General features: G+C 43.6%; 1 protein-coding gene across 1 annotated transcript in view; it reads right to left on the bottom strand.

Annotated features, from left to right (window-relative positions):
- The window catches only part of SLC30A9 (solute carrier family 30 member 9), a 112,550-nt gene that overhangs the window by 84,643 nt on the left and 14,109 nt on the right, over window positions 1-13,798 (bottom strand). Inside the window, exon 2 of the mRNA XM_044298669.1 lies at window positions 9,303-9,464. Within this exon, the coding sequence (XP_044154604.1) occupies window positions 9,303-9,464 (162 nt within the window). The remainder of the gene's footprint in view (window positions 1-9,302; window positions 9,465-13,798) is intronic.

Here is a 13,798-nt window from a genome sequence, read left to right as displayed (position 1 = left end):
TCCCCCTCTATCACATCTGCTCTCAGATAGGGCAGCAGAAAGGTTCACTTTAAGACCTATTCCACATCGGGATAATAGCTTGGTTAGGAAGGAGCGTGCAGCCCTAAATGTACTGACTTCAGGGTTTCCCATGAAGATAAGCCCTGTTCTAATGCAAACGGACGTAAATGAAAGGACGTCCATCTATTGGGCAGAATGGAGCGTTGCCCTGTAGGAGCCCCCACTGCCAACACCCTCCTTTTGTACCGCATTGGCTGCTAATCACAAGGGGTATTAATATCAGGCGGAGAAGAATTGGCTCCAGAAAATGTGGCTTTTTCTAAGCCGAAGATTGAAAATCTGATTTTGTTTTTCTACAAAAGACTCAGGACAATACACAGTGACGGAAGGCACGCAATGAATAACTCTAAACACATACATTTATCACAAACCATCACATAGAAAGAACAAAACTTCCCCGAAAATGCAAACAAGCGATGGATTTCAGGGAAATTAATATCCGTTTGTTTTGCTAATGACGGCAGATGGTTTTGTCTTATAAATCTTATGCGGGGGAGATGGAGCTTGAAGTATTGCTGCTTAGATATTCCGGATTTGTAATAAGTGACTAGCTTGTTGCCTTAAAGTACTTCTAGACGTGGTCGGAATTGGAATGATTTTAACCATTTGGTGGCTGGGCACACAATGAAAATGAGCAAAATGTAACATTCCTCTTAATGGGGTTTTATGATTTTATAAGGGGAATGTCCATCCCGCACATATATAGCATATCCACAGGTTATGCCACAAATGTGTGGTCCACAACCACTTTTTTTTGGTCTGGGGGCTATCTCATTGCTCTATTTCAAGGGGCCTCAAAAAATGAGCGCTCTCCTTCCCTGCAGAGGATGGCTACCATTTGTTATTACCGCCTCCTGTCCCCCAGTTACAGGTTATATCTGTACGACCAATAAACGCTTTCCATTACTAGCAGAGAAAGCACTAATTGATTAACCCTTTATAGGGGTTGTCCTCTTTTTAATATTGATGACTCATCCTCAGGATAGGTCATCAATACCAGATCGGCGGGGCTCCAACTACCCGGCACCCCTGCCGATCAGCTGTCTGAACAGAAGGCGGTGCTTGTACAAGCGCTGCCTTCTCTGCTCTGTTTACCTGCTCGCCGCAGTAATCGCAGTGGAGAGCTGTGCAATTACAAGTATGGCGTCCACATTCACTTCTATGGGGCGGATCTGTCTGTTTAAAGGGGTTGTGCAAGTTATTATTATTGATGACCTATCCTCAGGATAGGTCATCAATTTCAGATCGGCAGGGGTCCGACGCCCAGCTGATCAGCTGGTTGAAGAGAAAGCGCATGCCGTGCCAGCACAGCCTTCTCTTCATCGTTTACCTGCTCGCCATCGACATCGCAGCGGAGAGCAGTTGTCATTACAAGAAGCCGTCCCATTCACTTCTATAGGACAGCTCTGTAGTATTCACTTGAATAGGAATGAGGCGTCCCATAGAAGGGAATGGGACAGCTTCTTGTAATGACACCTTCTCTCCGCTGCTGTGATGCCGACGGCAAGCAGGTAAACCATGAAGAGAAGGCTGTTCTGGCACAGCATGTCCTTCTCTTCAACCAGGTGTTTGACCCGCGCCTATCTGATATGGATGACCTATCCTGAGGATTCAATAAAAATAACTTGGACAACCCCTTTAAGTGAATACTTACTACAGAGCCGTCCTATAGAAGTGAATGTAATACTTACTTGTTGTATTTACACCGCTCACCTTGCAAATGCTGCGGCGAGCAGGTAAACAGTCCAGAGAAGGCAGCACTTGCACAAGCGCTGGCTTCTCTTCAAACAGCTGATCGTGGGGGTGCTGGGAGTCAGACCCCCGCCGATCTGATATGGATGACCTATCCTGAGGATAGGTCATCAATAGTAAAAAGTGGAAAACCCCTTAAATGAACAGGTCTTAAAAGGCCTAAATGACCAGAGACTCTTTCGTGATTTATCTCATGTGGTGGTGGTTTAATGGTAGTAACTAAGGCTACTTTCACATCTGCGTTTTCCTTTACGCTATTGAGATCCGTCATAGTATCTCAATAGAGGGGTAAAACGCTTCAGGATTATCTCCATTCACTGTCAACGGGGACAAAACTGAACTGAATGGAACGCAGTGCACCAGAATCCATTCTGTTTCGTTTCATTGCGTTCCCATGACGCACACAAAAGCTCGTCATGGGCTGCGGAGAAAGACGGATCCTGCATGAAACACAAAGTAAGTAAATGGTGCCGGATCAGTTTTCTTGCACACAAAAGAAAACGGATTCGTCCCCCATTGACTTACAATGCTTTTAGTGCCACCCAGTCATGGCTGTTTTAGAGATGATAAAACCGGATCTGTTCATAATGGATGCAGACGGTTGTATTACCATGACGGAAGTGTCTTTGCTGAACCATGACGAATCCATCAAAAACGCAAGTGTGAAAGTAGCCTTATTTGTTGGACTTCCAAAACAATTTTTTTATTTTTTTTTACGACACACAGACTGTGCAAAACAAGGTAATTTTTTTCAAGCTATAGCTCCTTATTTATTAAATATGCAAACTCAATCCAAAATAAATTAGAATTAGTAGTATTATTTTCGGTCGGTCATTTTAAATTATATGTATAGTTTCATGTGACAGGAGGGATAATGGCTATGGTTTTGGTTGGCATGGGTGGTTATTTTTGACATTTGCATTTTATGTCACTTATGTTTTTCTACCTTATTTTTTGTGTGTGTGTGTGTGTGTGTGTGTATATATGTATATACACATTATATATATATATATATATATATATATACAGACGTGGACAAAATTGTTGGTACCCTTTGGTCAATGAAAGAAAAAGTCACAATGGTCACAGAAATAACTTTAATCTGACAAAAGTAATAATAAATTAAAATTCTATAAATGTTAACCAATGAAAGTCAGACATTGTTTTTCAACCATGCTTCAACAGAATTATGTAAAAAAATAAACTCATGAAACAGGCATGGACAAAAATGATGGTACCCCTAGAAAACACAGAACATAATGTGACCAAAGGGACATGTTAATTCAAGGTGTGTCCACTAATTAGCATCACAGGTGTCTACAACCTTGTAATCAGCCATTGGGCCTATATATATGGCTCCAGGTAATCACTGTGTTGTTTGGTGATATGGTGTGTACCACACTCGACATGGACCAGAGGAAGCAAAGGAAAGAGCTGTCTCAAGAGATCAGAAAGAAAATTATAGACAAGCATGTTAAAGGTAAAGGCTATAAGACCATCTCCAAGCAACTAGATGTTCCTGTGAGTACAGTTGCACATATTATTCATAAGTTTAAGATCCATGGGACTGTAGCCAACCTCCCTGGACGTGGCCGCAGGAGGAAAATTGATGACAAATCTAAGAGACGGATAATCCGAATGGTAACAAAAGAGCCTAGAAAGACTTCTAAAGAGATTCAAGGTGAACTTCATGCTCAAGGAACATCAGTGTCAGATCGCACCATCCGTCGTTGTTTGAGCCAAAGTGGACTACATGGGAGACGACCAAGGAGGACACCATTGTTGAAAACGAATCATAAAAAAGCAAGACTGGAATATGCCAAACTACATGTTGACAAGCCACAAAGCTTCTGGGAGAATGTCCTGTGGACAGATGAGACAAAAATCGAAGTTTTTGCCAAGGCACATCAGCTGTATGTTCACAGACGAAAAAATGAAGCATATCAAGAAAAGAACACTGTCCCTACTGTGAAACATGGAGGAGGCTCTGTTATGTTCTGGGGCTGCTTTGCTGCGTCTGGCACAGGGTGTCTTGAATCTGTGCAGGGTACAATGAAATCTCAAGACTATCAAGGAATTCTAGAGAGAAATGTACTAGCCAGTGTCAGAAAGCTTGGTCTCAGTCGCAGGTCATGGGTCTTGCAACAGGACAATGACCCAAAACACACCGCTAAAAACACCCAAGAATGGCTAAGAGGAAAAAATTGGACTATTCTAAAGTGGCCTTCTATGAGCCCTGACCTCAATCCTATTGAGCATCTTTGGAAGGAGCTGAAACATGCAGTCTGGAAAAGGCACCCTTCAAACCGGACACAACTGGAGCAGTTTGCTCATGAGGAGTGGGCCAAAATACCTGCTGAGAGGTGCAGATGTCTCATTGACAGTTACAGGAAGCGTTTGATTGCAGTGATTGCCTCAAAAGGTTGCGCAACAAAATATTAAGTTAGGGGTACCATCATTTTTGTCCATGCCTGTTTCATGAGTTTATTTTTTTACATAATTCTGTTGAAGCATGGTTGAAAAACAATGTCTGACTTTCATTGGTTAACATTTATAGAATTTTAATTTATTATTACTTTTGTCAGATTAAAGTTATTTCTGTGACCATTGTGACTTTTTCTTTCATTGACCAAAGGGTACCAACAATTTTGTCCACGTCTGTATATATATATTTTTCCATAGGTGGTGCTGCCGGTAGATTTTTATACTATATATATATATATACACACACAAATACATTTGCCACATATGCCGCCCAAAAGGCCATTGAAAGAGCTCTGGTGGACACTAACTTTTTTTCCCCTTTTACTATATATTATATTTTTTGTTTTATTTATTTATAGAGATGAGCAAATCGAATCCAAATTTCCTTGTGCTTCGTGTCAGTGAATCGATTTAACCCGAAATAGTATAAAAATCAAAAAAATTCAAACTTACCTCCTCAATTTGCTCGCAACGGGCCGGCTGCCGCCATCTTGCTTGAAGATCTCGGCCGAAATCTTCAAGCAAGATGGCGGTGGCCGGCCAGTTGTGAGCAAATGGAGGCGGTAAGTTTGATTTAATATTTTTTTTTTATTGTTAATTTTACACTAAGATGCCGCGATCATGTATAAGGGGTACAATGACGGGGGCGGCGCTATCGCAGCTCTCTATCATTGCATCCGCTACTTACAAAAAAATGTGCTTTACACTCTACATCGAAATACACTCTGGTTACGCTGGACCAAGCCTTTATTCCACATATAGCACTACCGAACCTACTGCAGATCTCATTCGGAAATCTCCCCCAAATGGTAAAAACGAATCCTCTCCTCATGACAACATGGCGGGCATGGTGCAGGGCAAGAGTTCTGTGTAAATTACATGCATCATTTTCGGTGCATCTGAAACTAGTAAGGAACCCCTCATTTCAGAACGGATCTTCCCACTCAACGTTCAAACGCTGGCAATCGCAAGGCATCACCAACATTGACAAACTTATAAGCACGCAAACACGAATGGTTAAACCACTCCAGGACTTGCAGAAGGAATACCCACACATAGTTTTTCCCTTTTTCCCATACTTACAAGCAAAAAGCCTTGACGGAACGTGAGTTGAGTCCATACTTAAAAAATGGTTCTCGAATGCCAATGAGGGGAAGAAACAAATTTCAACAAATTACAAATTCCTCCATGTACCAATTGACTATTCCACATCCACAGTTCCCATGACTAGATGGCAGACAGAGGTACCACAAGCCACCCCATCAGTGATACTCCGGGCACTGGAATTCTCATACAAACATTTACCTGTAGCAAGATACACAGAGATGATCCTACAAATCTGTCATAGATCATATCTGACTCCGAGAAGGGGGTTTAGAATGGGTATATATGACACCACCAATTGCTTTAAATGCGGGACTTTGGACGCTGGACTTTACCATTGTCTATGGGACTGTCCAATGATAAGAAAGTTCTGGGACAGAGTCATCACCTTCACTAACGCACACTTGACCAATTTTACCCCACGCGACCCACTTTGGGCGCTGTTTGGTTATTTAAATAAGGACAAATACAACTGCACCCCGGGATGTAGGAAACTGCTACACTTTGTGGCAGCGGCGGGCACCAAGGCAATTTTGCAAGTCTGGCTACAGCCCACAGTTCCCCCTTTTAAATTATTCTTGGAGAAACTATCTTATATCATGCGCATGGACTGGGTGGAGGCGTCACACCAAAAAGACAAAAAAGTAGAACATTTCTTTCAGGTGTGGGAAAGCTTTATTAATATACTGCCGTTACATATCCGTTAGGCCATACACGAATGCTTTTCGGGGACCACATGGTTTCTGCAACAGATGACAGCTGGCGAAGAACCGGTTCTACTATCCTGAATTGGGAAGGGGGGGGGATCATTGAGCCCAAACACTCCCGAGCATCTCAGTTTTTGTTCTAGTCTTTTCTTTATTTGTCTGTGTCGTTCTCTAATTCACTACTACAAGGTACAATAGGAATGAGACAATATCAGGGCATCTACCCCGGGAGCCCACTGGGGATCATATCAGTCTATAATATTAAGGCTCTCTCGGGGATGGCTGCTATTGTATCCCACGGAGGCGGACGGCTAATACTGACAGCTTAGTTGGGTTTTTGTCAGCCTCTGTATGTTCATGGACACTACAACTGGTAAATTCCTTTGCACTTGTAAGAATGAATACCAATGGTAGCAGTGCGACACTGCCTTTGTTTGTATGTTTATTCTTTAAAAATGTGAAAACTTAATAAAAACAGTTTAAAAAAAATAAAAATGTGCTTCGTCACAAAGCAAATTTTTGGGTGAAATTCGGTGAATCAGACAAACCAAACTTTTAAGAAATTTGCTCATCTCTATTTATTTCTCTAATCATGCTTTTACTTATTGTTTTAATATATTTTTGCCATACAATATGTCACCCTGGAGATCATTTGAAGACATCTGGGAGACAAACACTTCTTTTTTTTATTTTACTTGTATTTCATTATATATTATTTTTTTATAATTTTTTGCCACATAATTTGCCCCCCCCCCCCCCCCCAAAGGTCATATTTTTTTTCTATTTTGCACTATTTCCACTGAAACTGGGGCATCCAAAGAAGCCCCAGTTACAGGGGATACTGCTAAGACACTCTGTGAGAACATGATCACCAGGTCCAATAGTAGAAGCGGCATAGCAGCATCCTCCATTCCCTGCACAGCGCTATTTAGCGCTAATCACCCATTTGAGGAGAAGGCAGAAGCAGTAAAAATAACAACAACAAAAAAAAAAACACTTCTGTCTTCTCTTGGGGCCCGAGAGTGCAGGAGCAGGACCTTTAATCCAGCCCTGTGCTGCTCCAGTCAGAAACACAGCTGATCGCATGAGGCTGCTGCGAATAAAGAGGCTGTGCATGTGTGGCGCTTTCCATTCATTTAGAGCGCTGCATGGCTATTATTAGAAAGCCCACAAAAAGAACCTAGCCCCCATTCTTCCCTGTAATCCCAGGCCTGCACCGTACAGCACGCCCTTGCAGTAGATCTCTTTGTCCTAGAGTAGGGATCCATGCTCCGAGGGAGTACTGCACAGTGCAGGTGTGGGAAAACATTTCTAAATAATGCCACAATAAATTGGGATGAGTAAGGTGGCATTTTACTCGATGGGGCAGCATTACCAGGCTGGATACTCTTACCCCTGGTGACAGATGCTCTTTAAAGTCCATTTATACAGGCTGATAATCATACGAAGCATGATTTGTACAAAAAAAACTAAAATCACTCAAAATCACTGGCCAAATGACCAGTGATCAAACAATGCACAATTAACCCCTCCAGGACCAGTCTATTTTGAGCCTTTATGGTGAAGCAACTTTCCCCCATATTTCCATTCCAAAAAGTTTCCAAAAATGTTTTTCATTTCGCTGCTCTGCTGGTCCCTCTCAACATGCAGGAGGTGCTCATGATTGAGGTGGGTCACCATTGTATGGGCTCATGCACACAAACATATTTTTTTTGTCCGCATCCAATCCACATTTTGTGTGGGTTGGATGACTACAATGGGGCCACAAAAGATGCAGACAGCACACCGCGTACAGTCCGCATCCATATGTCCATTTATTTTGGACAAGTATAGGGCCGTTATATTATGGGCTGGACGTTCCATAAAATGCGGAACGCACATGGTCAGTATCGGCTTTTTGCGGACCTCAAAACAGAATACGTACGCAAGCATGAGCCCTATGAAGTGAATGACTGATCAGCCCTATGCCTGCTTGAGCTCTGTTTACATCAGCCTCTTTTTTTTTTTTTTTTTTTTTTTTTTTTCTGTACTGTTCCTAAAACAGGAAAAAAAATAAAAACGCTCCTGAGTTTCTGTCAGGGTCTCCAGCAGTTTACCGTACACAATACTGTAGCGTCCCATTGTGTTCTGCGATGAACATTCCATTGCAGACATGAGCACAGATTTACCTTGCCATGTTACGCCATTTTATTTATGCACTTCTATTTTACTCAGCATGGTAATATGAAGCTCAGAGTTTATGCACCACTTTATTTTGCATTTTTATTAACTCACATTACTATTCACCTATCTTTATTGACATCTTTATTATTCATACAATCCTTAAAGGAATTTTACAATATATTTATACCGATAGTCTATTCTCAAGGTTAGGCCATTAATATCAGATCATTGGGGGGTGAGACTACCGCTCTTGGGTAGTCCGCTGGTGTGGTGGACGTAGCTGGTTACTGCAGCACTGCTCCCGTTCAAGTGAATGGGAGCAGCATTGTGGTAACCAGCTCAATCAACTGCACAATGCGCCTACTTCTGACACCAGAGTTACAACAGAACAGCTGATCGTCAGGGGTTGCAAGGTGTCAGATCCTCCTTGATCTAATATCTTGAGGATAATCTATCTATATTAGAATACTAGAGGCGCCCTTTAAGTCCACTGTACTACAACAGTATACCGCACAGTATCCTGCTTTTGCAGTGTTCTACTATACAGGAAAGTGCAGTTTGCTTTCCTATACAGTAGAGAGGAAGGTATACCAACATATACCAGCCTACGGAAGCCAAATACAAACTTTTTTAGCCTCTGTCAGGTTAATGGATTCTTATGGATATGTTAAATGTACAAGTCATGAGCTGTCCTTCATATATATTCCAAGCTTCGGGTTCAGACGGGAGTCCACAGATCCCAATTTAACTTCTAGCCCAGAGATCAGTAACCATTGGCACTCCAGCTGTTCTGAAACTACAACTCCCAGAATCCTTTCACTTCCATGGGAGTCACAAGAACAGCCAAGAAAGTTTTCATGATGGGAGTTGTAGTTTCACGGCAGCTGGAATATCGACAGTTACTGATCCCTGTTCTAGCCCCACACGGAATCTTCATTGGATAATTTGGTCAGAGTAAAAACACTGGTGATGACCCCATAACATCTGGATAGGCTATTCGATAACCAAATAAAGGAATCGGGAGTTCTTTACCTGCTGGAGATTTATCTGTGGAGCCTGTGGCACTGGGCTCGATTGGTCCACCGCCTTCCCTGGGCTCATTGGAAGAATAAAGACGGATTTGTGCTTGCACTGGCAGCCGACTGGATGGCATTAAATACAAGAGCCCTGTACTCTTCACAGAGTGCTGCCATCCTAGAGAAGACACACAGGTAGTTATACAGTAATAATGACATACTATACATACACTATATACTAAGAGATACATAGATGTAGTAAGAGCAAGGACAAGCTTCTCTCCGCTGCGTCCATCAGGAGCCGCATTCTCAAGAGGGGCCACCACAGGTCCTTTTTCAGAATTACATGTACAAAAAAGAAGCAACTAGAAGAGGGTAAGATACAGAAGGTCTAAGTTGGCCACAGCACAGATATGGCTGATGGACAAATATCATGTTAGAAGAAGCCTTAGTGAAGCCTCTAAGTGCTGCAATAGACGTCTGGCCTCTTGCAGGGGCGTTGGCCCTTTCTCAGGACTAGTAGGGGTCCATCCACCAACAGGACATTTTATAACATGTGTAACTGACAAACCATAAGCTATTTTTGGGATGATCCCTTTAAGACATACCCCATAGATGTGCTGCTTGCACAGGCAGCCATGTGTTTTAGTTAGGATAGATGAGACATGTTAAGACGTAATTAGCAGAAAATATGAAATATCCTTTCCCAGAGAAGAGCATGCTGGCATGTCACGAGCCCAAGTACCATCCGACACGCATTATAGCTATGTCCCAGGAATCCGAGGCTGCATCCGGGGACACTCAGGACCACTACAAATTCCATTTGCACCAGAATTCTGGCAGAAAAAAAAGTCACAAATTTTGGTGCACACCATTTTGTGCAAAATTAGCAACTTTTTGTGACTTTTTATACTGTTCTCACTGGGTATAAAAGTGGGCATGGTTAGCTACAATACAATAAAGAGAATCTGTAACTAAAACCAGCTGCATGTTCAGATGTGGACTTGTCAATCTTGGTCCCATCCATATCCGTCTCCCCTATTCTAAGAAATAAGGCTTTTCATTTTATACAAATTAGCCACTTGGTGCAACAAGAGCATTGCTTCTGCACCTCGCTGCACTAGAGCAGTGATGGTGAACCTTTTAGAGACCGAGTGCCCAAACTGCAACCAAATACCCAGTTATTTATCGCAAAGTGCCAACACGGCAATTTAACCTGAATACCAATATAGAATTTCTTCCATGTACTTTATCATTTAGCTATAATAGCTTAATAGCCTACATTCAGGTGTGCTGCCTGTGCTGTTCATAGTGCATCCTGTGCTGATGAATAGTAGGAAAAGTCTAAAGCATATTGGTACACCATAGACTTTTTCCAAGGCGCGGGTGCCCACAGAGTGCCGCCTCTGGCACCCGTGCCATAGGTTCGCCATCACTGCACTAGAGGCTCCACTCATTCTCCTTGCTGCTCACCCCCCTGCTTTGACCGACGTGTTTGACGCCTGCGCTGTACACGGCTGACGATCACCGGGCAGATGGAAATACAAGTATCTACTAAAGTATACATGTCACTGGTCCACACTGAATCTGTCATCTCCAACAAGCCCTATGAAGTAGAGGAAACATCTGGCTGACCTCAGATCTCAGTTTTCTATGTGGACACTCCATGGATTTCAGGTGCACAGGAGGATGGGGGTGAGTATCCTCATACAAATTACTGGTTCAAGCCCAGCAGCAGGTGTTGTATACAGGTATTACCGCACTTTGTAGGGCTTGTACAAGTGGACAGATTTGCTTTCATGGAGTACATGGCAATTTTAAATACAAATGGGGTTGGAGTGGGGAAAATAACAACCAGTACTCATCTGCCACTGCTGTTCAGAAGCTACTTGACAGTCACCGATCCTCTCTACTTTCAGGCTCAACATAGAGGAAATGGCGTGAACTGCTTGGTTAGCCAATCGCTGGCCGCAGTGGCAGCCCATGCCATATATGCCGTGTGGAACCACAGACTAGAAAATGGGGGGGGGGGGGTTGCAGCAAGCAAACAGCAGTGGTGGGGCATGGCAAGGTGAGTAGTTTGTTTCCGACTTTACGTTTTTTGAAGACAGATTTATCTTTGAGATCAGTAGGAGCTAAATAAATCCACATGCAGACATCCCCCCCTAGTGGTGGCTGCCAGCCGCCACAGTTTTATAATTTAACATATACAAAGGATGTGGAGCTTGCGTACCAGAAGAGTGAGGCTTAAAGGGGTTCTATGGGAGTCCAATACTGATCTCCTATCCGCAGGATAGGTCATCAATATCCGATTGGGGTGCTGAGAGTCAGACCCCCACCAGTCAATCAGCTGTTTGAAAAGGCCGCAGCACTAGGCCAGTGCCATTACATTCTTTGGTCAAATGACCTATCTGCAGCTGAGTGCCCTTTAAGTGAATACCAAGCTGCAATACCAAGCCCAGCCTCTATACAATGTATGGCGCTGTGCCAGGTAAGCTGTGAGGTGGCAGTGGCATCTTCAAATAGCTGGTCAGCAGGGGTGCCAGGAGTCAGAACCCCGCCCATCTGATATTGTTGACCTATCCTGAGGATGGGCCATCAATACCAAACTCCTGGAAATCCCTTTAAAGGGGGACTTTCACCTAAAATCACCATTATAGAACACTAACATCAGGATCTCCATTACATTCCCCATATTAGAATGATACCTTCCATATTGCTGTCCATCGCCGATTTTCTCAGCAAAAACACTTTTATTCAATATGTTAATCAGCTTCTGAAGGTGCCCAGGGGTGGCATTCATGCGGCTGTTGCCCAGTCCCCTCTGTGCTTTTCATACGAAACCCCAACATATTCGCTGCACTTGCGCACTTCATTCCCCATTATGGGCAGAGGCACAAGAGCGTTTAAAGCACAGGTGCCGGCCCATACATCCCGATCTAGCCGGCCTTGTGCCTCTGCCCATAATGGGGAATGAAGTGCGCAGGTGCAGCGAATCTGTTGAATGGCCCTGGATTTCTCACTAACGCTGGGTTCAGACCTGAGCGTATTTGAACGTACGCTCTGTATGCGCGATTGTACGGGCGTTTGCAATCGAGCATACAGAGACAAGCGAACGCCTATTGTCGCGCGTTCCCGCTGAAGTCTATGTACTGGGAACGCGCGACAAGACTCCCCAAAGAAGCTCCTGTACTTCTTGGGGCGTCGGGCGTTTTACAGCGCGATCGTACGCGCTGTAAAACGCTCAGGTGAGAACCATTCCCATAGGGAATCATTGGTTCTTGCCTGTTGAGCGTTTTACAGCCCGTAGGAACGCGCTGTAAAACGCTCAGGTCTGAACCCAGCCTAAGAGGAGGACGTAATCAGAAGAACCTAGGGTAGGTCAGAGGGGTGAAAGGGGAGGGGTTTCGTATGAAAAGCGCCGAAGGGCCTGGGCAACGGCCGCATGAACGTCAACCCTGGGCACCTTTAGAAGCTAATTAACATATAAAATAACATATTGAGAAAATCGGCGATGGACAGCAATATGGAAGGTAGCATTCTAATATGGGGAATGTAATGGAGATCCTGATGTTAGTGTTCTATAATGGTGATTTTAGGTGAAAAACTCCCTTAAAATAACTATAAAGATATGTTATCAACACAATCGGCACAAAATGTTGGACTTGTTAAAACTAGGGGGAAAAAGCTACATTTAACAAAGCCATAAGGTTTGCCTGAAAAAGATTATGTTTGTTGCCAAACCAATAATTAATAGATCAGGAGTGGCCAACCTGTGGCTCTTTGCTTCTTCAAGTGCGGCTCTAGCTGTGGAGCCGGGAAGCAGTCAGGCGGCTCACTCTCCACTCCATGGTCAGATATCTTTTCCTGATCGGGCACTGTTACTACTTTGCAGCACCAGCTCACTCTCCACTGCTTCCTGATGCACACAGTGTGAGAACGTAGTACCTGGAGACACGCACTATGACCTGACGTTGTGTTCATCAGGTCACAGTGGAGAGCGTGTCAGACCTGCAGAGTAGCAGGTGCCCGAGCAGGAGCCCAGCACCTGATTAGGAGAGGGAAGAGATTTTTTTAGATTATAGAATGGAGCATGGGGGTCTGATCTAAGCATGGGAGGCTCTGATCTGAGCATGGGGGGTCCTGATCTGGGCAATGGGGGTCTGATCTAAGCATGGGAGGCTCTGATCTGAGCATGGGAGGCTCTGATCTGAGCAATGGGGGTCTTGTGCATGGGGGGGGGGGGGTTCAGATCTGAGAATGGGGGATCTGAGCACTGAGGTTCTGACACTGGGAGTCTGATTTGTGTTGTCTGATCCGAGCATTGGGGATCTTATTTTAGGTCAGATGAGGATTAGGAATCTGAGTCTGATCTGAGGTCTGATGAAAAAATATATTTTTTCTTTTTCTCTGCTAATGAAAAATAAGATAAATATTTTTATCACACCTCAGATCAAATGAAAAATCTTTTTTTCTCTTATTTTCTTTGTTAAAACCTAGGTGCATCATCTT

This window comes from Bufo gargarizans, chromosome 1, assembly GCF_014858855.1.
Source record: "Bufo gargarizans isolate SCDJY-AF-19 chromosome 1, ASM1485885v1, whole genome shotgun sequence".
Lineage (NCBI taxonomy): Eukaryota > Metazoa > Chordata > Amphibia > Anura > Bufonidae > Bufo > Bufo gargarizans.
Note: the sequence above shows the minus strand (reverse complement) of the source record. Positions and strands in the feature narration are given on the sequence as shown.